At 42.7% G+C, this 24,343-nt stretch overlaps 1 protein-coding gene across 1 annotated transcript in view; it reads left to right on the top strand.

Moving 5' to 3' along the window:
* Positions 1–21,892, top strand: part of C1H19orf44 (chromosome 1 C19orf44 homolog) — a 30,100-nt gene extending 8,208 nt beyond the window's left edge. The window contains exons 2-12 of the mRNA XM_053463938.1: positions 2,472–2,587; positions 5,717–6,042; positions 6,151–6,358; positions 9,327–9,468; positions 10,933–10,988; positions 11,717–11,924; positions 12,414–12,481; positions 13,053–13,326; positions 20,453–20,542; positions 21,134–21,300; positions 21,506–21,892. Of these exons, the coding sequence (XP_053319913.1) occupies positions 2,480–2,587; positions 5,717–6,042; positions 6,151–6,358; positions 9,327–9,468; positions 10,933–10,988; positions 11,717–11,924; positions 12,414–12,481; positions 13,053–13,326; positions 20,453–20,542; positions 21,134–21,300; positions 21,506–21,598 (1,740 nt within the window). The 5' untranslated portion in view covers positions 2,472–2,479 and the 3' untranslated portion in view covers positions 21,599–21,892. The remainder of the gene's footprint in view (positions 1–2,471; positions 2,588–5,716; positions 6,043–6,150; positions 6,359–9,326; positions 9,469–10,932; positions 10,989–11,716; positions 11,925–12,413; positions 12,482–13,052; positions 13,327–20,452; positions 20,543–21,133; positions 21,301–21,505) is intronic.
* Positions 21,893–24,343: the final 2,451 nt, after the last annotated feature.

Here is a 24,343-nt window from a genome sequence, read left to right as displayed (position 1 = left end):
CCAGCGGAAGTGGAGGGGAGAGACGGAAGTTGTTTGTGTGCATCGCACGGACACCCACCGGTTGACAGTGAGGGGAATCCAGGTCCCCTGCAGCGTTGCGGGGGATCTGGATTCTAGTGTTATAAACCGATCTCTGTTTGAGGTCGGATTATATAAGGAGAGGAGTTTTTCAGAGCATTTGCTCTGAAAAAAAACCTCTTTTTATAATCGATAAAATCGATTCGACTAAGCGTTATCAACTATTTTCATTATCGATTTATCTATTTTATCGATTAGTTGTTGCAGCCCTACTTTAATATTAGACCCAGCTGCCGATAGCAGGTATAGATCAACTCATTAACACACAAGCCCAGCATTGCATGTATAGATCAATTGAAATTCACTTGTGAACTCAGCACTGAAGGTATAGATCAAATAAACAGAATCAGACATACAAATCCTGTATTTGCAGGTATACAATAGTAATGTATGGAAACATAGCAGGTATAGATCAACTGGAAACCACATGTAAATTCAGCACTGAGGGTATAGATCAAAAACATGGAAACAGCAGTGTAGGTATTGATGAACTGAATAAGACATACAAACCCTGTATTTGCAGGTATACATAAATAATGTATGGAAACATAGCATATAGATATGGATTTACAGAATAACACAAAAACCCAGCTTTGCAGGTATAGATCAATTGGTATTCACATAAAAACATGGCATTAAAGGTTAAAAAAAAACCCTAAATTACAGACATAGATCACAGGTTGCACACCAAAAAGGCCAACCCTGTCGTCCATACAGCCCACATAGAACCTGACCAGCACCCAGATAACACACATAGGATTTGTCTTTGCAAATGCTCTGAAAAATACTCCTCGTCTTCTAATCAGACCTCAAATAGAGGTCTGACTATGAGACTAAGATCCAGATCCCCCGCAGCGCTGCAGGGGACCTGGATCTTCCTGTCTGGTAACCTCAGCTGCCGCCGGCACTTCCACCGGGGCTTCTATCACCGAGCACCGGCCAAAGCGTGGGCACCAGCGAAGGTTGTCTACGTGCATCGCACATACCTTCCCCGGCTGCCAGAGAGGAGAATTCCCTGCAACGCTGTGGGGAATTGTCTTCTCTGGTAGCCGTCGAACGTCCACTCGATAGACGCAGCCAACCCCCGCTACTGCTGGCGCTTCTGCCGGGGCTTCTATGACTGAGCACTGGCGTCACATGACCTTCCGGTGCTTTGTCACAGAAGCCCCGGTGGAACTAATGCCGGCCTCCACCCGCTGCCCCCACCAGACGCCAGGAGCGAGAAGCACTGGTAAGTCGGGGGGGGGAGTGTTATATGGGGGGCATAAGGCTTTTCTGGAGGCAGAGTGCCCCATGATATACCTTTTAACCCCCTTTATGCCACTCTGCCTCCAGAAATGCTTGTTAACCCCCTATATGCCACTCTGCCTCCAGAAATTCCTTATACCCCCTATATGCCACTCTGTCCCATGATATGCCTTTTAACCCCTATATGCCAGAGTAGCATATAGGGGTATAAGGCATTTCTGGAGGCAGAGTGGCATATAAGGGGTATAAGGCATTTCTGAAGGCAGAGTGGCATATAGGTGGTTAAAAGGCATATCATGGGGCAGAGTGATATATAGGAGGGTATAAGGCATTTCTGGGTGCAGATGTGCATAACTGGGGGGGCAGGCTGGCAAATAAAAGGAAATAAAAACAAAAAAAAAATATTTTTCCTCAATCATAGCTTTTATTAAATGAATTAATATTTGCTAGTAAAACTTCCTGTAGGGTCGTCTTATATTCAGGCTTTTCCTTTTTTTCCTAATTTAAGAATCAGATTTTGGGGGGTCTTTAAGTTCTGCGGCGGGAGCACGAGGCTTCTGCCTTCCTGCTCTGCCGTGGTGCATTCTCCTCTGTGACGGAGGTAGAGGCCTTGCGGAGGATAATGAGGGGTGCCGAGCGGTTGCTAGGAATAACCTGGGGGGGGGCAATTGCCCCCCTGTAGCAACACCACTGCAGTTTGGTAAGAATAAGTATACTTTCATAAAAAAAAAAAAAATTGCATTCTATTTGGGGTGGGTGGTTGGAAATTTGTTTCACATGGTCCTTCCGCCACATGGTTTTTATTATTGTCATTATTATTAATGCAACCTATATTATGTGACTATTAAACACCTACTTTGTAGCATGTAGAAGTTAGCTGCAAAACAAGCACATTGTCTCTGAAATAAATTATTGGTGACCCCATCTTGTGTTATCTTTACATTTAGGCTTGTTTACTGACCAGCATTATTCATATTTGTTGCACTGAACCTGAATGATTAATAAATAAGACACAATGCAGCTTCCCTTTTGGGGTGGTTTTAGGTTGATTTTAATTTATTATGTGTTAATTCATACTCTCTATCAGTAAATCACTGTGTTTCAATTGAGATTTAGTGCTAACACATGCATTGTCTTGTATACAGCACAAAACATGTTGCCCAGAGTTGGAGTGAGAAGTTCAGCATTAGCCCGAGCTCAGGCTCAGCTGTCTGGAAAAAGAGTTCCTATCAAATCCAAAGATGCTATAGATGAACATCAGGTACAGTTCATATTTTTGTATAAAACTATAGTTGACAATTACTACTACCCTTCACTTAAAGTGAAGAGCGCTATGAATGGACATCTGCTGTATGGCCTGCCCAATGTGTCTGAGAATCATGTGTGCAAGAAAACTGAGGCTGTCAGATGGTGTTATGTATGGATTAGGGGTGGCTGCTGGATATAGTTCTGTGGAAAGAGTAGAGGCGTCTGCCAGATAGTGTTTGCTGGAGAGGTGTGTGCAGAGAGGAGAGGGGCGAAATTGTAGGGAGGCTGCTGTTTATTGTTATTGTTTAGGGCTGCTAGTGGGTAGACTGCAATACTGTATTGTGTGGAAGGGGAATGAGCTGCTTGATATTATTATGTGCGGGAGAAATAATCCAAAAAGGAGAAAAGAGAGCTAGATGGATGAAGGTTAGAGAGAAGAAATAGGGAGTCAGCGAGTGAAAATAGAAAAGGGTAGATGAGAGATAAATGGAGCAAGAAAGGGAGGAGATAAAACAATTAGTGGAAAAGAGTGAGAAAAAAAGAGCACATTATTTTAATGGCATTGTGACAAATTGTTTACTAATGAAGATGATTTAGAACTGTGGCTACTTTCTCTAGAAGTGGGTGTCCCAGCCAAGATGACTCCATACACACAATATAGAATGCTTACTGAGGTAAAACAAAAACCCCTAGAGTAACATCTGAAGGCCTGAATGAATAGTTATTATTTCTGTTCATGAGTCTACCATATGCAAAACATCGAGTAGCTATGGAGTCTGTGGCAGGACGCCACGGAGGGAGCCGCTGCTCTCCAATTTAGCAAATTTTGCCGTTTACCTGAAGTTTGCCAAAGACCACCCTGATGAAACTGAGGCTGAATTGAAGAACAAGCACCACTACGTATGGTGTAAAAAGGGCATGGCATACACACGTTAAAGCGCCATCCAAATGGTGGGGGGAGCATCATGATCGAAGAAAATCTACTACAGAATGATTTTAAAAAAATTTCCTTTTGGAGTGGCCCAGGCCTTAAGCCAGTATACATGCTGTGGAATGACATTAGACATTCTAGTAATATGACTGATTTTAAGCAGTTCTGTAAGACAGAATGACCTACATTTTAGTGCAAGCCCGAGGAAATGTTAGCTGTTTGCTTGATGCTGATATCAGATATGTACATGCTCTCCAAAGACGTTGTTACCTTGTTGCTTTTTCCTAAGCTGTGAATAAACAACGAAATATATTTTTAACTTCAGACAGAATAGAATGACAGTTTTACAAACTTGTGCGAAATAGAAATGTGACTGTAAGTGCTCCTGGAGATCAGGGTCAATATGTAGTCTCCTCTTGACAAAATCTCCAGACTTGAAAGTCTCCATTCTGAAGTTTCTGTAAGGAGCAAACTTATTGATCAGTCTGAGGTCCACTATTTAATGCAGTTTGCTTTGAGCACAATAAAAATGTCAGAATTTCCCTGATTGAAAGGCGACACAGGCTTTTTACCTTTTTTGCTAAAGTGTAAAAAAAAAAACACTTGTGGGCTCCTTGTGGGATGCTTGTTCCATAATTCTGGAGGACAACTGTTTAGCTCCAGTTGATGGCCCCAGGAAATTAAATTACATGTCTGAAATGGCCCCATCCAATCCTGCTTGTAAACTTTGGGCCCGTGCTGAGAGAAGTTATTTCTAAACCTGGCTTCTCTTAAATCTCATAAATCTCAGCTTGTTGCCTGTATAAAAGACACCTGTCCACAGAAGCAATCAATCAGGTTCCAAACTCTTCACCATGGCCAAGACCAAAGAGCTGTCAACAGGATGTCAGGGACAAAATTGTAGACCTACACAAGGCTGGAATGGGCTACAAGATCATTGCCAAGCAGCTTGGTGAGAAAGTAACAACAGTTACGGAAGAAACACAAAATAACTGTCAATCTCCTTCATTCTGGGGCTCCATGCAAGATCTCACCTAGCGGAGTTTCAATGATCATGAAAACGGTGAGGAATCATCCCAAAACTACACGGGAGGATCTTGTCAATGATCTCAAGACAGATGGGACCATAGTCACCGTGAAAATAATTGGTTACACACCACGCCGTGAAGGACTGAAATCCTGCAGTGCCCGCAAGGTCCCCGTGCTCAAGAAAGCGTATGTTCAGGCCAATCTGAAGTTTGCCAATGAACATCTCAATGATTCAGAGGAGAACTCGGTGAAAGTGTTGTGGTCAGATGAGACCAAAATCGAGCTATTTGGCATCAACTCAACTCGCCGTGTTTGGAGGAAGAATGCTGCCTATGACCCCAAGAACACCATCCCCACCGTCAAACATGGAGGTGGAAACATTATGCTTTGGGGGTGTTTTTCTGCTAAGGGGACATGACAAATTCACTGCATCAAAGGGACGATGGATGGGGCCATGTACTGTCATTTCTTGGGTGAGAAACTCCTTCCTTCAGCCAGGGCATTGAAAATGGGTCTTGGATGGGTCTCCAGACCTTAATCCCATAGAAAATCTGTGGAGGGAGCTGAAGGTTCGAGTTGTCAAATGTCAGCCTCGAAACATGAATCACTTGGAGAGGATCTGCAAAGAGTGGGACAAAATCCCTTCTGAGATGTGTGCAAACCTGGTGGCCAACTACAAGAAACGTCTGACCTCTGTGATTGCCAACAAAGGTTTTGCCACCAAGTACTAAGTCATGTTTTGCAAAGGGGTTAAATACTTATTTCACTGACTAAAATGCAAATCAATTTATAACTTATTTGAAATGTGTTATTCTGGATTTTTTTTTGTTATTCTGTCTCTCACTGTTGAAATATGTTCAAATTATAGACTGATCATGCCTTTGTAGCTACTAGGAATGACTTGGAATGCTGCCGGTGGTGTTTCTTTTTTTTCTGGGTCTTTGCGTGTGTTTGCGTGTGTGTGTAGTATAATAATAATAATAATAAAAAAAAGAATGCATGTCATTCTGCACTTGTACTGGGATCTTATAACTTATTGCTGGTCTGTAGATATGGGCTATTGTTAAATGTAGTAAGATTCATAAGGAGCCACAAGTCATGCTTTTTAACAAGTTCTGTGTTAAAGATGCTATTGTAATTTTATAAGCCATATCTCTTTCATACACCTTTGTGTTATAACAGGCATACATGAATAACCTCAACAAGAAAAAAACTGCATTGAAAGGTGTACAGTCATCATTTGATGACCTAAGTGACATTTCAGCTAGTGAACAGGAGACTGAAAGAGACAAGCAAAATAAAACCCCTGCCAAGGCTGAAGAGAGACCTAGCAGGTTCTTGAAGAAAAAGCAAATGCTCATCAAAGAAGAATCAGGTGATTCAAACAGCAATGAAATCACACAAGACAAAAGGCCACTGCCTACCCATGCACACACTACCCATCCAAGGAAGCCAGACAGTGCTGCTCTGAGGAGGTTGGAAGAAATCGAGAACAGACACAAACTAAGGTATCATGGAGTGTTGTGATATGTACTCATTTTCAGTTTTGATCTCCAACATTACCAATGTAGTTTTTTTATTTCATGCTCTCCGTATATTTACTTATTTTTTCACAGGAAGCCACAGGCAGAAATCTCAGAGAATGACTCTGACATGTGGACCTCAGATGAAAGGCCATTTTCTACTAGATCAAGTAGTGACTTTAGTCCTAGAGGAAAAAGATTTATGAAGAAAATAATTTATACCAAGGAGCAGGGGCCTGGCATACCCAGAGGAGGACCAGTGGAGATATCAGATGATGTGGACAAGCTGAGGAACATCCCAGTGAGTTGTTTTGTGTTATTTCTTTTTTCCTATAGTGTATGTGGTTAGCATAACAAATATATAAAAGAGCTTTTATAGGCTCTTGTTGTCCTTTAGATTCCAGCAGTAGTTAATATAGAGGGGCTTTATATTCATGTGGAGAGTTGTGGTAATTTGTTTTATATTTTAAAAACTAAATGTTGATGTTATCATTATGAGGAGATGGATCAATTGAAGTTTATTAGAATCTGTATTTTGGATATGTTCCAAGAACCCATATGTGTTTTCCCTTTGTGTCTATGTAATTAAGGCTCCTTTCTGTGCTTGGTTCTGATTTTAGGCACACAGGAACTGAAATGTTTGATGCTATGACTTTAAGTTGGGACTAGAATAAGCTAATTTAGGTAAATTAGCTAGTAAATTTTACAATAAAATTTGTGTTTTCGCTATTCTATTCAACAAATATGCAACACCAAATGGAAACATAGATGTACAGAACTTGGCGGCAGATAAGAAACATTCTGTCCATCTAGCCAATTTTTCCTGACTGTAAAGACTTTGACCTTAATCAGTCCAGTCTTATCTTAATTTAAGATAGCTGTGTGCCCATCCAATGCATGTTGAAATCCACCTACTGTATTATCCACTACCACTTTTGCTGGGAGGATGTTCCGTTAATCTACCACCCTCTTGATGAAGTAAAAGTTCCTTACATTACATCTAAGCCTCTAACCCTGTAGTTTTAGGTCATGAACATTCTCACATTTCTCCTCCTTTTGAAATACACTTCTCTGTACTGTTAAATCCCTTTACACAGGGCGTACCATTGTTTCCTGCTGTCACTTACAATTGAGAACGCAGGGCGTAATAGTATGTTACTCTAGCAATGTGCTCGATTGCTGATCGCAGTCTGTATGGCTGATTCTGGCAGCCTAAGATGCCTGGCAGATCGTTTTGCATTTTGACAAGTGCTTAAAAAAACAAAGAAGAAAAAAATATATTTAGTAAGTTTGTTAGTTTAGTAAGTTAAGTGGTGTTGGCTTTTTGGGAAAGTGTGTGATTTTATTTATTAAGATTATTTAGTTGGCGGGTGATTACATCAGTGGCACATGCATGCCAAAGGAAGACCATCAGAATTACAAACTTGATAACATTCACCCCCTTGCCAATTATTTTCGAATCAAATTTACTTCAAATTTTAATCCCTCCCACCCCATGGATAAGTCTGTGATAAAAATTCCAAGCTTGAAATTTGTTCCAATTTAGAAATTTAGTCCCATAATCATGAGAAACCTATGCATGCGGGGCATTGCTGACTTTAGGGAATGTTACTGAATGTGAATTGTGAAGACATTTTTTGTACTTGCACATAAACAGTCAGCCAAACTAGTGAAAGTTTTCTGAACATTGTTAGTATTTTACCAAAACCTTTATTTTTTTTATTATTTTTTTTAAAGATATAAATATAAATGGACAAGGACCCAGTCCATCTGTAAAGATTAAAAGTTTGGGAAATGAAAATGTGTATGTTCCAGTTTAGCTCTCTTTTTATCTCATCTTTCCATTTCTTTTTATCTCTCCTCCCATCTCTCTTTATCTCTCCTCCCATCTCATGCCTTTATCTCTCCCTTTTCTCATTAACCCCCTTTACTCATCTATTCCTTTTCTCTTTATCTCTCCATTCTTCCTCTCCTCTATCTCCTTTGACTTTATCTATCCCCTTTGTCCACATCTCCCCTCCTCCTTATCTCTCCCCTTACTCATTATCTTGCCATTCCTTGTTTTCTCTGCAACTTTTCCCCATGTCTAATTCTCATTCTCTCCTTTCTTCCCAGTTGTTTTCTCATTATCTCCCCCCTTCTCTCCATTGTCTTACTATCCCCCTTCTCACTAAATATATATCTCCCCCATTGCTTAGCTTGCTGAGATCCTTTGGTGAGGGCGCAAGGCCTCTGTCTCACTGCTCCGTCGCTGTGTAGGTGGCGTCTCTGCTGAGCCAGGGTTGGTTTCAGAGTCTGACCTCGAAGGACATATACACTAACACACATGCATCCACTTGCACTAATGCACGCACACAGACACTCACAAAAACACAACTAGGCACTCAGCACTAACACACATGCTAACAATACACAGACACCCACACAAACATACCCAGATACTCATCCAGACACACACACACACACACACATTAACATACCCAAACGTGTTCATACATTCCCACACAGACACTAACATACATACCCAGACAGGCAGACACACACTAACACACCCAGGCAGACACTAACATACATACGTACATACATACCCAGACAGGCAGACACACACACTAACATGCATACCCAGGCCGACAGACAGACACACATACACGCAGCTCACTTGCCTCAGCCTGTCTCTGGTGCAGCTTGCCCTGCGCACTGCCACGCTTTACCTGTCTCCCCCTCCCTCCTCAGTTCATCTCGGAGGGAGCAATGTCCCCATTGCACCGGATCTGCCAATGTGCTGAGCACCGGCATATGACGTCATGCCAGCGTTGGCAGATTTACAAAGGAGCGGTGAGGGCTGGTTGAAGGGAGATCTGTGATATACCCAACCGACCCTGCTCCTCCAGCACATCTGCGTGTGGGCGCCTCTAATGCAGCGGATTGGACTACCCATCCAGTCCACTACAGGCCCTGCTCCCATCTCTCTCCTTTCACCAAGTGATATCTATTGAGATCCCTTAGTCTTTCCTGGATAATTTTTATCCTTCAAACTATTAACTATTTTGTGGCCCTCCTAAACTCTTCAGTATTTTAAAAACTTATATGAAAACGTCAGTACTTTTTCAGAGAGTGGCTAAATAAACATGGACACGTCTGAAGTATTAACCTTTTTATAATGTAAGCAAAAGGATAAAAAAAAATTGATCCTTGAAATGCGTTCTATGTTGTCTTCTACTATAAAAGTCTGTATATTTTACATATCTATATATGTATGTACATTTTAGAAAACACCAAGATCACCATCACCCCCTAGCAAAGGATATCCACGCAGAAGCCTGCAACTCTCACCACCAAGTCATGGCTCACCCAAGTCCCTTGACGATCTGTTTCTCAGAACAGAAGATGTGAGCAGTGCAAGTTCCAATGGTTAGTTTTGTTGTTGCTTTCAGTTCATTCTAATCCATGCATGCTAATAAGTGTGGAAAGTGACCTTTTAGAAGAGGAGGGTTCTAAAAGCAACCCACTGCTCATTTGACAGCAGAGGTTTGTAACTTAAGATAAAAATAAATATATAATATTAAGAGTTGTTCTTTAGACTGCCTTGCATGTTGCGTTAAAATTATGTTTTCTTTAATTGTACTTCCCTAAGATCCTAAAATCCAGTGTATAGCATTTGCACCATATTTTCAGCCACACCTGAGTGTGTTCTTTTACCTGCTGCACTGATTTAATATCCTTGCGACGCAGTACTGCAGTAGCTTACCGTTGAGGACTCAGGATGTAATAGCATCAGCTGCTTATGATATAATGTACGGCAGAGCTAGAGGGAGACTGGAGAACAGTATAGTGTTAAGCAGAAGCACCTATAAAACTTTTTTATGTATATTAAAATATTTCATACGGTGATCACATCAGTAGTATTTATACTTCTGATTTGTGTAAGAATTAGTGTTACTGAGTGTAAAATTTGAGTTTAGTTAGGGTTTTATAGTTAGTAAGTTGTGTGAGTAAGTTGGAAGCCGTTAAGTAAATAAGTAAAGTTTTGTTTACTTACTCTAGTAAAAAGTATTTTAGTACTACTGTAGTAACTGAGGAACATTTTTTTGGATGGCTGATTAGAAGCTTGCGCAATTACATGGGTGGCTTGCCCAAGGAAAATAATCATGAGAATGACGGACTTGATAACATTCACCCACTTGTTAAGTTTTTACAAATCAAATGTGTTCAAATTTTATACGCACCCCCCCTCCAAAAAATGTTTGTGTTTCTAAGACTGACAAAATTACAAGTTTGAAATAAGAAATGTGCATGTTTTGATTCAGCATTGCAAACTTATGCAATTCTGAAACTTGGGGATATAACCTAATGCAAATTGTGAGGATTTTTTTGTACGTGCACATATATAGTCAGAACAATTGTGAAATTGCAAACTACTACCAAATATGGAAGAAGTTAGTATGGAAATGGCTGCGTAAAACATGCGAATGTAGGCCCAATAAATCCATTGCTTATATTTGAAAAATAAGATTGGAAAAAATGGATGCATATTCCAATTTAGACCCTATAACATCCTAAAAAACATGATATATCTATGTATGTGGGACTTGGCTTTTATCCAGGAAATGTTGAATGAAAATTAGGATTTTGTTCTGTAGTTGCAGGCTTTCCATTTTTGCCCACTTTTTTCATATTAAATTTTAATATATGTAAATGAGAATAGTTTTAGAAGAAAGCCCAAGACGTCCTTAAGAAATATATGGTTTGTGCCGGTATAATAAATGAGAGAGTGAGAAAATACAGTTAAATGCTGAAACCCCTTGCATCCTCAAGCTTAATATAGTGTATAATATCTGCATCATTAAGGGGTTAATAATCATGTTTTCCTCCTAGATGTCAAGTTTAAGTTATTGAGTCTTGATGAATTGTTTCCAGCTGATGGGGGAAAGGTGAGTAGTGGTCATGCATTCCTACATAAAATATTTCCTATTAAGACCAGTCGTTAATGGATAACAATAGGATTTTAAATTCCTCAGCATTCCTACATTCTCCATGAGAAGTTTGACAAGGGGTCAGGGAGACAATGTCCATCCGGGCTGCTATTACTTAACCCCTTAAGTACCAATGATGTGCCATGCACGTCCTGCAAAAACAGTCAGGTAATGACCTGTGTGGTGCGGCATGGCATCAAACAAGCTTAGAAAGCAATCTAAGATCGCTTTCTTCACATAAACAGTGTTGCTGTATTGCCTCGAAATACACCAAATGAGAGAGAAGAAAATTACAGCACTGCAAATCTGTTAAAAAGAGCGTTGCTCGCAAAGGGTACGAAAAATAAAAAAAAAAACAGTCCTTAAGGGGTTAAAGATGTTGGGCAGCTACTGGACACTCTCTCGTCTTTTAATTGTACGTTCTATGCTCCTGTTTGTATTGATTCACAGATGTGCATAAATAAATGCACAATAGTAAGCAGGTCAATTACTCTAACAGAACTTTTGGCATTTGAAAGGGGTTTTTAAGTTTCACAAATGTCCTATGGAAGGGAACACAGACACAAGTGAATTATTATCTCTTGTAATGTAAGGATTGCAATTCAATGCATGTCTTTCCTGCTACTGTAGAATACAGCATCTATATTATACATCAATATTTTAAGTATTTTTTCTTTGTTTTGTAGAAGACACCAAGATCACCATCACCCCCTAGCAGAGGATCTCCACGGAGAAGCATGCGTCAAAATCACCTGTTAAAAAGCTTCACATCTCAATCCAGCCCCCCTTCCCAGGGGCTTTCAAGGGCACTCTTGCCATCAAGCTATGGCTCACCCAAGTCCATCGACGAGCTGTTCCCCACAGATGAAGATGTTAGCAGTGCAAGTTCTGATGGTTAGTTTTGCTGTCCCTTTCATTTTTATTTTTCCTGTTGCATACTGATTGTATTTGAATAGGTGGCGAAACTAACTCTATAGAAAATGACCCTTTTAACAAACGACCTACTGGTAATTTGACTGTAGCTATAAGAAGCTTTATATTTAATTTTTATTTTATATATATATAATACTTTTATATTTAATTTAATTTTAGATTACTTTGCTTGTGTTCCTCTGACTGCTCTGCGATTTTCTCTAAAATTGGTCTGACAGCATTTACATACGTAGATATTGTCCAGTTGTGTATTTTAAATGTAGACTAAAGTCATAATCCAGACTCCAGTGCACTTTACTGCATGTAAGTGTGTAGTATTTATGCCTTCTTAATTCAAGCATAAGAAAAGATACTGAAATTTCAGTATGTTTGTAGTCCATCAGGTTTGTGTTACCCCTGTTTTTTGGTCTAACCGACTTAACTGATTTAATCATACTGTTTCCTTCCTAGAGTTCAAGTTGAATATATTAAGCTCTGATGACTTGTTCCCAACTGTAGATGAAAAAAACGTGAGAAAGGTGCGCAAACAGTCATGCTTTCCAACAGAATACATTAAATTTAAAAACATGTAAACAGCCGTAATGTAAGCATATTACCGTACTTTACAAAAGGCGTAGTGTTTTCTTAATTTGTTAATCTACAGTTACTGGTGAAATGGTGTTACAGGGTGAAAGAGGGCTTATATGTAAGGAGAAGATTGGAAAGGCTATTTTCCCAATTAATCTTTAGTAATTCTTTACATTTTTAGTGCTATGTTTTTTCTTTTCATTGACCTTTCCTTACCAATGTTTTTTAAGTATCCTACATACCATAGGTTTGTTTTTGCCATTTTTACCATATAAGGGTTTAATATGGTTTAATTACGGTTGCCCTTTTCTTTATTTGATTTATTCTTGCAGGAAAAAAATACAGTGTTTGTTTAGGAAACATGCAATGAATCCTGTAAAGAAGGGTATTTTTTTTATAAATTGTAGTCACAATGGTAAAGTGAAATGGTAAAGTCCTAATCTTTACCATTTCTGCTGGAAAGCCACTCTATGTATCCACCACTCTGTGTTTTGATTATGTTATGGCTGTATCTTTTTTCAGGAGATACAAACTGAAAAATTTGATACACAGAATGCACAGCTATCAAATGTCCAGGGCGTAGTACCTAAAAAAACAAAGAGTAAACGATTATTCAGTAGGAAGGAATCCTCTTCAAGTGAAGAATCCATCTCTGTGGTGCTCACCGAGACAAGTGGTAGCTGTGAAAAGCAGCCTGTAAAGTATGAAAGACGGGCAAACAAAGTGAAGAAAGTAACCTTAAAGGATGTGGCTGTTCAGACCAGAGAATCTGGATTCACCTTTCACCAGCCACACGGTAAGATGTGCTTGTGGAAAATGTGAGCTTTATGCTTTCCTTTATGCAATAATTGCCAACCTCCTAAAATTCCCAGGACCTTCAACTGTGCATTAACTAGTTTTAACCAGAGGTGGAGAATTGGTCTACACGAATCGCATTTTTGATATGTTGAGTTACCTATTATTTTTTATCTCATTTTATCTAAAACCCATATATGTAGAGGTTGCTGAATTAAAATTGCAATGTGTAAAGGTTAATTTAGCTGAATTTATCAATAAATTAAACAACCTCTACTCACTAAATTGCAAGTGTTTGCAAGTAGGATAAAACTCACTTTGCTACAGTATAGTGATGGGAAGTTCGGATCATTAAAGTGAATCGGATCATTTCGATTCGTTCACTGAAATGATCCGATTCATGATCCGAATCTTCGGATCACTCAGTGTGACTCACAGGAGTTACTGTTTTCCAGTAAATCCGTGCAGGCACACTAACGATTGGCCCCGTCCCTTTCATTATGAATCCTCCCCCCTGACTCCAGTGATGTCAATGAAGGCAGAGAGTCGTTCAAAGATTCGGATCTTACAGGGATCCGAATCTGACAGTGATCCGGATCACTGTAAGATCCGGATCATTGTAAGATCCGGATCTTTGAACGACTCTCTGCCTTCATTGGGATTCGAATCAGTCAGATAATATTACCATACTGTTATAAATAATACATTAATAATCACTGCCCTCAGGATTTACATTCCCCTTTACCTGCAACTGCACCTTAAGCTAACTTTATTAAATGAATTAAATTTACCCTCACCATTAAATTAACCCTAAACACCCCATCAACCATGACCGCCCCTAAAATTAACCCTTAACACCCCATTAAGCATAACTGCCCCCAAATTAACCCTAAACACCCCATTAAGCATAACTGCCCCCAAATTAACCCTAAACACCCCATTAAGCACAACTGCCCCCAAATTAACCCTAAACGCCTCATTAAGCATAACTGCCCCTAAATTAACCCTAAACGCCCCATTAAGCATAACTGCCCCTAAATTAACCCTAAACACCCCATTAAGCATAACTGCCCCTAAATTAACCGTAAACACCCCATTAAGCATAACTGCCCCTAAATTAACACTAAAGACCCCATCAACCATACCAATTTATTAGGTAATTTATCTGGAGTACATGCAATTAATTTAGGGGCAGTTATGGTTAATGGGGTCTTTAGGGTTAATTTCAGGGGCTGTTATGGTTAATGGGATCTTTACGGTTAATTTCAGGGGCAGTTATGGTTGATGGGGTATAAGGGTTAATTTTATGCTGATGACTGAGGGTTAATTTAATAAATTTATCTGTAGGTGCACTTATAGGTAAAGGGGGCAAATCCTGGGGGCAGTGTGAACATTATTAATGTATTTATTTATAAAAGTATGGTATCAGTAATATTCTCTGTAAGATTCGGATCCTTGTAAGATCCGGATCCCTGTAAGATTCGAATCATTTGAATCATTCGACTCTTCGGATCATTCGACTCTTCGGATCATTCGACTCTTCGGATCATTCGACTCTTCGAACGACTCTCTGACTCTCTGACTCTATGAGTCATCGTTCCTCTATGAATTAATGAGCTCTAACCTGACCCCAGAGTCTGTGTCTGAGTGCTCTGCAGATGACTCACAGCTCTAGGATCAGGTTACAGCTGAATGATTCACAGACTGAACTGCTACAAATGAATCGTTCAGTCTACTGAACCGATTCATCCGGATCACTAAAAAGAACCGGATCAAATGAACGATTCGTTCATGATCCGGACATCACTACTACAGTAAGCTCATGGGAGTTAGACATAAATCCAACTGGCAAATTCACCAAAGCAAACTTACATGAGCAACAATATAAAAAAAACTTAAAAACCTGCATGCAGGAGATGCAAGTGTATGTAAGTTTAGCTTTTTGTCACCAGGGGTTTTTACGCCCCTTAGTGACTGGAGCCTTTGGCAGTTTTTCCCATATTTTTGTTCATAGGACCTTCTTTTATACCACTTTTTGTATAGTCAATCATTTGGTAGTATTATCTGTTATTTATATAATACCAACATGGTATAAAACCAGCCCTCAATCTATGCCAAAAGCACGGTCCTCTAGGGCAGGGGCTTCCAAAGTGTGGCCCGCCGGACTTCGAGGTGCGGCCTGCGTAAGCAGACCATGGGCCTGCAGACCGTCATTCATGGCGGCCGCCCGGACGCGAAGTTCAAAGGCCTTGAAATTCAAAGCAGCTGTCGTATGGCTGTAAGACCGCCGGCCGCCTAATGAAGACACACACCGCGCGGCCCAGTAGCAGTAGTGCCTCAGCTCTTCGTCCCGCCCCGTTTAAGACGTGACGTTCAAGGGGGCGGGCTCACAGAAAGGTTCCTCCTGACAGGGAGAGGATCGTCACGTCTGAGAACAACAGGGGAAAAGAAAAATCACAAAAATTTAAGTATTAGGGGTTATAGGAAATAGGAAATATGGACCCATATTCAAGGGAGGGGGGGAATTCCCTTGGGAAAAAAATTAAATACAAAAAGGGGGTGGCTGGGTTGTGGCATTACAAAATCAATAGAGGGGGTGGCTGGGGTTAATACACATGGCAGTGGGGGGCATCAATAGACTAGAGGTTGGTTGGGCATCACATTAGCCAATACAAAAAGGGTGGGGGCATCAATACACAAAGGGGGACAATACACAAGGCAGTGGGGGGGCATTAATCAATAAACAAGGGGGCAAAAATACAAAAGGGGCAGTTAATGACAAAGCGGTGTAGAAAATAAAAAATGTTATGCTTCAGTGCGGCAGAGCCTGTCCTAGTGTGTGTGTTTGGGTGTCTGCGTTGCAGAGCCTGTCCTGGTGTGTGTGTTTGGGTGTCGGTGCGGCAGAGCCTGTCCTGGTGTGTGTTTTTGGGTGTCGGTGTGGCAGAGCCTGTTCTGTTATGTGTGTTTGGGGGGGTCGGTGTGGCAGAGCCTGTCCTGGTGTGTATTTGGTTGTCTGTTTCCTGGCACTTTACTTATTGCAGGAATAAATAGAAGTATTTAATTTTTACTTATTCAGAGATAAAACACCCTCCTGAATTTGTAGTCACTTCAACGGACAAAACTTTCTTGGACCGGAAATCAGTGAGAGGAAAAGTAAAGGTTTTGTGTTATTTAAGCAGAGAAAAGAAAAATGCCAGTGCGCTAAGCTAGTCCCAGGCTCAAATAATACAAATGTGTGAAATGAGGCCTAACAAGCAATGAGCATGCTGCAAATACAGTGTATTGGCTGTACAGTGTATACAAAAAACAAAAACTGTCTGCAAGTGTGCCTTTGACGTGTTTGTCAGCCTGTTACATCCCCCCAAAAATGCCCCCACGTCGCCACAATCGTGGTGATCGCGGGGGCGCTGCTGCTGTCTGCCCAGGTGTCTGGGCAGACCAGCACAGCCACTCCGAGCTCGCACCCAAGCCTGTGATCACTCCCACGGAGTGAGATTCTGTAGGCTGAAAACACGATTGCCGGCAAACTAGCAATTGCGGTTTCAGCTGCCACAGACAGCTTCAGGGAAGGGGGTTGTGTGTTGATCGATTCCCCACACAAGTGCTGCCTGATCGCTCCATGAGAGGGAAAGTGCAGCGTTAACCCCTTCAATGCCACGATTGCGGCATTTTAGGGGTTAATTAACGTTTTGTACGGGGCTCTGCTGCTGGTGGTCTACCTGGAAACCCGGGCAGACCAGCAACAGCAAAAACGAGCCCCCACAAGCCCTTTGATGACTCCTGTAGTCATCAAAGAGACTCCTCCCTGCAATGGCTGGTCTATAGACCAGCAATTGCGTCCCAGCTGCCAGAGGCAGCTTCAGGGACAGGGGGAGAGGGTTCTTTGGTCTCCACATGAGTGTGGAGACCAGCCCCAACCCTCCCCTGCTGCCTGATCGCTCCTTGAGAGCGCCAGTGCAGCGTTAACCCTGGGCACCTGCCCAGCCGGATATAAATAAAATACAATTCGCGCATTTTATTTATATCCGGCTGGGCAGGTGCCCAGAATAAATTATTTTTCTTCATACATTTCTGGTGGAAACAATTTGTTTTACCCACTCGACTACGAATGATTGAGGGAGTTTGGAGGAATCATAACGACAACCAGCTTCTACACGCTTGACACACCAGTTGTAACTGTGAGTGTACATCCATTATGGCGTGCCAGACCGCATAACGCTACTACACCATTGTGTTTTTTATGTCGTTTTTTTCCTTACATATATACCTCACATACGAACCGCGGGGTGGTTGCATATTGTGTGACCAGCACAGACACACTGTGAGTGCATAAATACACCAGATATTATATCATTGGGTCTTAACTACTACACCATCATAGTTTTTTCTTTTTATTTTGTATTGCAAACCGGTTTACACAAGCGCCCCCTAGTGGACCCCGAATTTACCTTTCCGACACCAGCAGTGTGTCGTTACGGGCTGCAGCTGGGTATCCGGTACAAAAGGAAAGTATATATTCTTTTCCCTTGAGACACCCTTTCATACTGCCTTTCATATATCTTTCGTTCCCAGCTGCCAGAGGCAGCTTCAGGGACAGGGGGAGGGGGTTCTTTGGTCTCCACATGAGTGTGGAGACCAGCCCCAACCCTCCCCTGCTGCCTGATTGCTCCATCAGTGCAGTGTTAACCCCTTCAATGCCACAACTCTGTATGACACATTCGTGGCATTGCAGGGGTTAACATTTGTCCCCACAAGCTTGTATCAGTCAATGCTGTGCTACAATGGAACATCAGCATTGAAAGAGTTAAAAAAAATAATTTATCAAAAAAAGAATTAAAAAAACAGCACTGACCTGAAAGTCCAGGGTGCTTCCAGGTCAAATGCTGTGAGTTTACGAAGTGGGCTGATGATGATCAGATCACTCCTGACCAACTGTTAGTTTAAAAAAAATCCTGGCGCCTAGATTCACAACAAAGTTGTCAAACCTTGACCTAATGTATCAGTTTGTCTTAGTCTGTGAATTCTAGTCTTGTTATACCCCTTGAAAATATGTATTGTAAGAAATTGGTGCTATATAAATAAAAGATAATAATTTTAAAACTGTATTTATTTATATGTGACTGCCACATATTACCTGGACTTCATGCCTACCCTTAGAGAAAAGCTGGGGTAACCCCAAAATATAATACGTGTCTCAACCCCTTACAGAACGAAACAGGTTGCCATTCTTATTAATCACTTCAACGCACTGTTCATGGAACTAAATTAGATCCATACAGGAGATATATGTTATTTTAAATTCCTAATCTTTCTTTTTCTCACCTTGTGGTAGGGGGTAATTTGGCCCCAATGTTGGACATAAGACTAGACCGGAATGACCGCTCAGCCCATAGGATACCCCCTCACAAGGAAGGTATCCATAAGTTTACTATTTACATTTGATAGATCCTTGGCAGTCATAGAACGACAAGGCATTACACCCATATGTCTAGGGCACATTTAACCTGTCAGTTACTCCTTATGACTGGAATAACTTGGACACCTTTGTTCTTAGAGATCGTGGAAGCTTCAACTCTGTGAGCACTCTCTACCATTTAGTACAAGGAAACTATACTGCAAACACAGCTACACTATATAGACAAAAGTATTGGGACACCTGACCATTACCCCAACTAGGACTTTTATGACATTGCCTTCTAAATACATAGATGTTAAAAAGTAGCGTGTGCTCCCTTTGCAGGGAAGGCTTTCCACAAGATTGTGGAATATTTCTGTGGGAATCTGCCCATTCATCCAGTAGAGCATTTGTGAAGTCAGGCACTGATGTTGAAGTGACGAGAAGTCCTGGCTAGCAATCTCAGTTCCAGTTAATCCCAAAAGTGTTTGACAGGGTTACGGTCAGGGCTCTGTGCGGCCAGTCAAGCTGTTCCTCACCAAACTGCTCCAACCATGTCTCTATGGACCTAGCGTTGTGGACTAGGGCACAGTCATGCAAGAATACAAAAGGACCTTCCTCAAACTGTTCCCTATAAAATGGAAGCGTAGCATTGTCTAAAATGTCTTGAAATGCGACAGGGGACATACCAAGACATTTTGGACAATGCTATTCTTTCAACTTTGTGGGGACAGCTTGGAGGAAAAGCCCTTTTCCATTCCAGCATGACTGGATTTAGAGTAGATGTGGTAGAAATATTTGCATCCGTAAATGAATTTAACAAAGTACAGGAGGGAAATTTATGCCAAAGGAGAACTGTTAGAACAAGGGGACATAGTCTAAAACTAGACAGTCAGAGGTATAGATGTAACGAAAGGAATTTTTGCTTTATAGAGAGGATGATAGATGATAAATTCTACTAATGTTCAAGCTGTCTACTGCACTGCAATTGTGACATCTAGATGTGTTAGGTTTTATGTTTAAACTTTTATTATTTTCCAAACTTTATAATTTTTTTTTGCAATGTATTTGGGGCTAGGTGTAATTTGTGCAAGTTTCAGGTGAGCACATATAAGTTCACATGCCCTCACATGTGATCAGGGCCGGCCCTACAATGGAGCCGAGTGGGGCAATTTGCTGCCCCAAGCGTGGTTTTCGCTTACCTGCTCGGCGCCCCTCTACTCTGCGAGCCCTCTAGCTCGGTCTCGGTGCCGGCTTGTAATGCTGAGCGCCGGAAGTGACGTCAATTTCCGGTGCTCAGCATTACAAGCCGGCACCGTGGCAGAGCAGGGAGACTCGCCGCAGGACTGTTTAAAGTAAAGGTAAGTGCAAAGGGGGGGGATAGGGTAGATAATGCCGCCTGGGGCGAGGTTTAAAATGCTGCCCCCCCCCTTGCGTCGGCAGGGGGGCGGCATTTTAAACTTCGCCCCAGGCGGCATTATGTCTTGGGCCGGCCCTGCATGTGATTCACAACATTCTTTTGAGTCTGCTTTGAGAGTGTTAGCATGCTAGGGAATTCAGTTTGAGTCTAGTAAGTAGAGAACTTTTTAGTTATTAGACCCAATCTGTTCCATTTGTAGATGGCTTCATATTACACATAGCCTTATGTTGGCCACAATGTCTGTAGACCCATTCCTTCACCTTTTTTCTTTTATGTCTATATTGCATTTGCAATTCATTTTTTTTCTTTTAGGATCCAGGACCCCTGACTATGCAGCCGAAACATTCTTTAATGAACCTGTTGCCCTTGCTGATTATACAGTCAGTCCAGAGTTAATAGAAGGTTAGCTAATACAGGAATATTTTCTTTGATAAACTGTGCAGTATATATAACCATATGTGGGGATACAGTGAACAAATATTTAAGTGCTAATGCCCATGTGCCCTCTGTTTTGTTGGTCCTACTTAAAAAGTGACAGGCATGATATATATTTGTATTTCTTAATAAAGCCAAAGCCTGGTGCTTATATCCAATAAAGAATATTCTTCTTTGTGATTTGTTAACCTTTTACCTTTCAATGTGACCCACATCCACAAGTGGACCCCAGGAGCCAACCACGTATAGAGTCCCCTCTATGCTGCTGCTTGTGCTTCTGTAGTGGGGGAGCCCTGTATAAAATCAAACTATAGAGAGACTTCAAAAAAGAGGACAAATGTGCACCAACGCCTAGTTATTTGACACCCCCCGAAAAAACAGTGATTTTATTTTATTAGCTTTTAATGCCTAAAGCGGATGTCCGCTTACCGAAAAGACCATATATTCATAGTTCAAATTAGATTAAACCATATTTTTCTTTTGATGGAATGGGATCTGAAAACTAAAAACTATGTACTTCTCTGGAAAATTGTACTGATGAAATGCTACTCTACCCAGCATTGTCCACAAATAGGTCGATGGCTGTAGCCTTGAATGATATGCTAAAGCAGCAGCTTCACCTGACTCGGAGCTTTGTGAATATTGCTCGCCAAATGTACCTTTCAAGTGTGAACTCACTGGAGAGAGAGGTGTACCACTACACCACGCTGGAGGAAACCAAGGAGGTAAACACACAGCCTTATCTCATGCGCAGCGTGGAGGGATGGCATTTGCACCAGCATGCGTTTTAAACGTATGGTCTCTATGTGCATACTAATGATTGCTTTTGCAATATGTTTATTTGCACTATGCTGCCCATTGGGATTAAAATGTACTGGGTAATCACTTTATGCTGCACATAATTTGTAATGTTTTATTCCTTGCCTACAGTATATCCGACAACAGACATCTCCAAAATGGAAGCAGCACCTTGAAGTACAAACTGAGGGCTGTTACTCTGCAGCAGGACAAATGGAGCGGTGACAACTGCGTGTGCCCTCTAACACCATCGGGTGGCTGATCTGAACCTGCAAGCCTAAAAGTAATCTGAAAGGACCACCCCATTTTCTTGTAAGATTCATATTAGAGTCCGTTTTGCATTGGCTGCAGCACAATTTACCTTATCAGTGCATGCTTCCTATACTGAAAGCAGGAATTGCATTTAAGTATGCATCCTGCAGAGTAGCACACAGTCATTCGGGCTACCAGAAGCAAATCACTCATATGATTGACAAACATTGACATGCAACTAGCATATAGACCGGTCAGCCATAACATTATGACCACCTGCCCAATATCGTGTAGGTCCCCCTTTTGCCACCAAAAAAACTCTGGCCCTTCGAGGCATGGACTCCACTTGACCTCTGAAGGTGTGCTGTGGAAACTGGCACCAAGCAGCAAATCTTTTAGGGTAAATCAATGTTTATTGGAGTTTTTCAAATATGTGGGATACAGAGAAGAAAAGGGAGGGGAGCAAAAACCGTGACATCCAAGTTGTTACACATCAAAGCAATGTCACCCCGACAACCCTCCCCCCGGAAAAATAGCAACAGGAGACCCTTGACGGACACGGCCTGAGCAGCACGCCAAATAAAGGGAGTGGGGTGCCTCAAAGGCTGCTAACTTCAGCGCTGCAACGAAAGGCGCGAGAGAACAGCCGAAGAGTGGCATTAAGTGCTAAATGAGCGCAACTACCGCCGTAAAGGCGCCAGTAACGGAGCAGCCTGGCAAGGGGAATCCCTTCACGGGCACTCGGCCCACATAACAGCAGAGAACGGGGGGAGGGGTCGAGCGGACAGAGTCGAGAATGGTGTGTGATGGAAGGCAGGCCACAGGGGAAGAGAAACAGGGGGAGAAACACATGGGGGGGGGGAAGAAAAAAAAAAAGGGGGGAGGGGTGTTGGGGCCAGAGGAAGGGAGAGGACTGGGGGTGTGGACCAGTGTGCTACATCATGTTCGGGCAGGGGTACAGGACGTAGGAGCTGTAAGTTAGTCTGCAGACGCCTGGGACAGAAGTGAACGGACGTGGGGGCCAGAGGCATAGGCCAGCCAGTGATACCAGGTGTGTTGATATCTCTCAACCGTATTTGAAGCCGACAGGGCCAATTCCTCCAATGAGCTTTTGTCGTCCACCCGGAGGAACCATTCCCTAAGGGGGGGGGTCACCCCAGTGTAGAGGTATGAGGGCCTTAGCAGCCGTGACCAGGTGCCCAACAACCGTCCTTTTGTACCAGGAGAAGGAGAATGTCATGTGTTGTAGGAGGTAGAACTCCGGAGTGAAGGGGAGGACCTTGTCAGTGAGGGACTGAGCACAGGCGTGTACGGCGGACCAGAAGGGAGCAATACGGGGGCAGTGCCACCAGAGATGGAGGAGAGAGCCCGGTGACTCTCCGCACCTCCAGCACTCGTCTGTCGACCCAGGTCGGTAGCGTGACAACACCGAAGGTGGTCGGTACCAATGAGCTAGCAGTTTATAAGACATCTCCTGCTCTTTAGCGCTGAGGGAGCATCGATGTGTGAAGATGCATATCTTGCTCCACTGTTCCTCAGTAAGGACGACCTGCAGCGCCGTCTCCCACTTCCCTATGAATGCAGGGGTCAGGGCGGACAGGAGAAGGCTGTACAGTTTGGAGATACCGTGGGATAGAGGGGCATCCATCGCACACAGTGACTCAAAAGGGGAGAGGTCTCGCAGCACGTTATTCTTCCGTGCTAAAGAGCGGTAAAAGTTTCGCAGTTGCAGGTAGCGAAGCCTGTCCATCAGGGAGGCCATCCCCTGGCCGACACGGTGATCCAAGGGCTTGAGCCACATAGGGGTTACAAAAGATCGGAATCCCGGGATACCCTCCGGAGCCGCAGCGGGAAAAAGATTGAGTGGGGAAGGGACAGAGGAAAGCCGTGTAGTGCGGAGCAGGGAGTGCCAGACCCATAGCGTAGAGCACAGAAAGGGGTGAGGGAGGCAAGACGACGCACTGTAGCCACAGCTAGCCAAGGTAGGGAGGAGATCGGGAGGCCCAGCAACGCGCTCTCGACTCCCACCCACTGCTTGTGGGCCAGAGAGCGGGTCCACTCCACGATGCGCAGCAGATGACAGGCGCGGTAATATGTTCGCGGGCAGGGCAGGGCGAGGCCACCCCTAGATTTAGGGAGGATCAGCGTAGCAAAACCGATGCGGAACGGACCGAGGAAAAGAGAGGGTGGGACGGAGATCGGCAAGGTTTGGAACAGGTAGAGAAGGCAAAGGCATGACATTCATTTTCATGGTATTAACCCTACCCAACCAGGAGACCTTAAGTCTCAACCACTTGAGCAGGTCAGATTGAATCGATGTCAAGAGGGGAGGGACGTTAAGGCTAAAGAGGCGGGAGAAGTCATCCGTCAGCCAAACACCCAGGTATCTCAGCTTGGAAGGGCACCATGTAAAAGGGAAGGAAGCAGCCAGGGAGTCCCTGTTCGCTGGGGGTAAGTTGACATTGAGAATCTCAGACTTAGACATGTTTATTTTAAAATTAGAAAGTTTCCCGTAATCAGAAATCTCCTTCAGGACGACCGGCAAGGACAGACGAGGCCGGGTGATGGTGAACAGAAGGTCGTCGGCATAGCCCAAGACCTTGTGGCTTGACCCCCCTGCCGTCAGACCCTGGATGTCCGGGTTTAACCGAACGGCCTGGAGCTGGGGCTCCAAGGAAAGCACAAACAGCAGGGGCGACAGGGTGCACCCCTGCCTCG

This window comes from Spea bombifrons, chromosome 1 (assembly GCF_027358695.1).
Source record: "Spea bombifrons isolate aSpeBom1 chromosome 1, aSpeBom1.2.pri, whole genome shotgun sequence".
NCBI classification, from domain to species: Eukaryota; Metazoa; Chordata; class Amphibia; order Anura; family Pelobatidae; genus Spea; species Spea bombifrons.
Note: the sequence above shows the minus strand (reverse complement) of the source record. Positions and strands in the feature narration are given on the sequence as shown.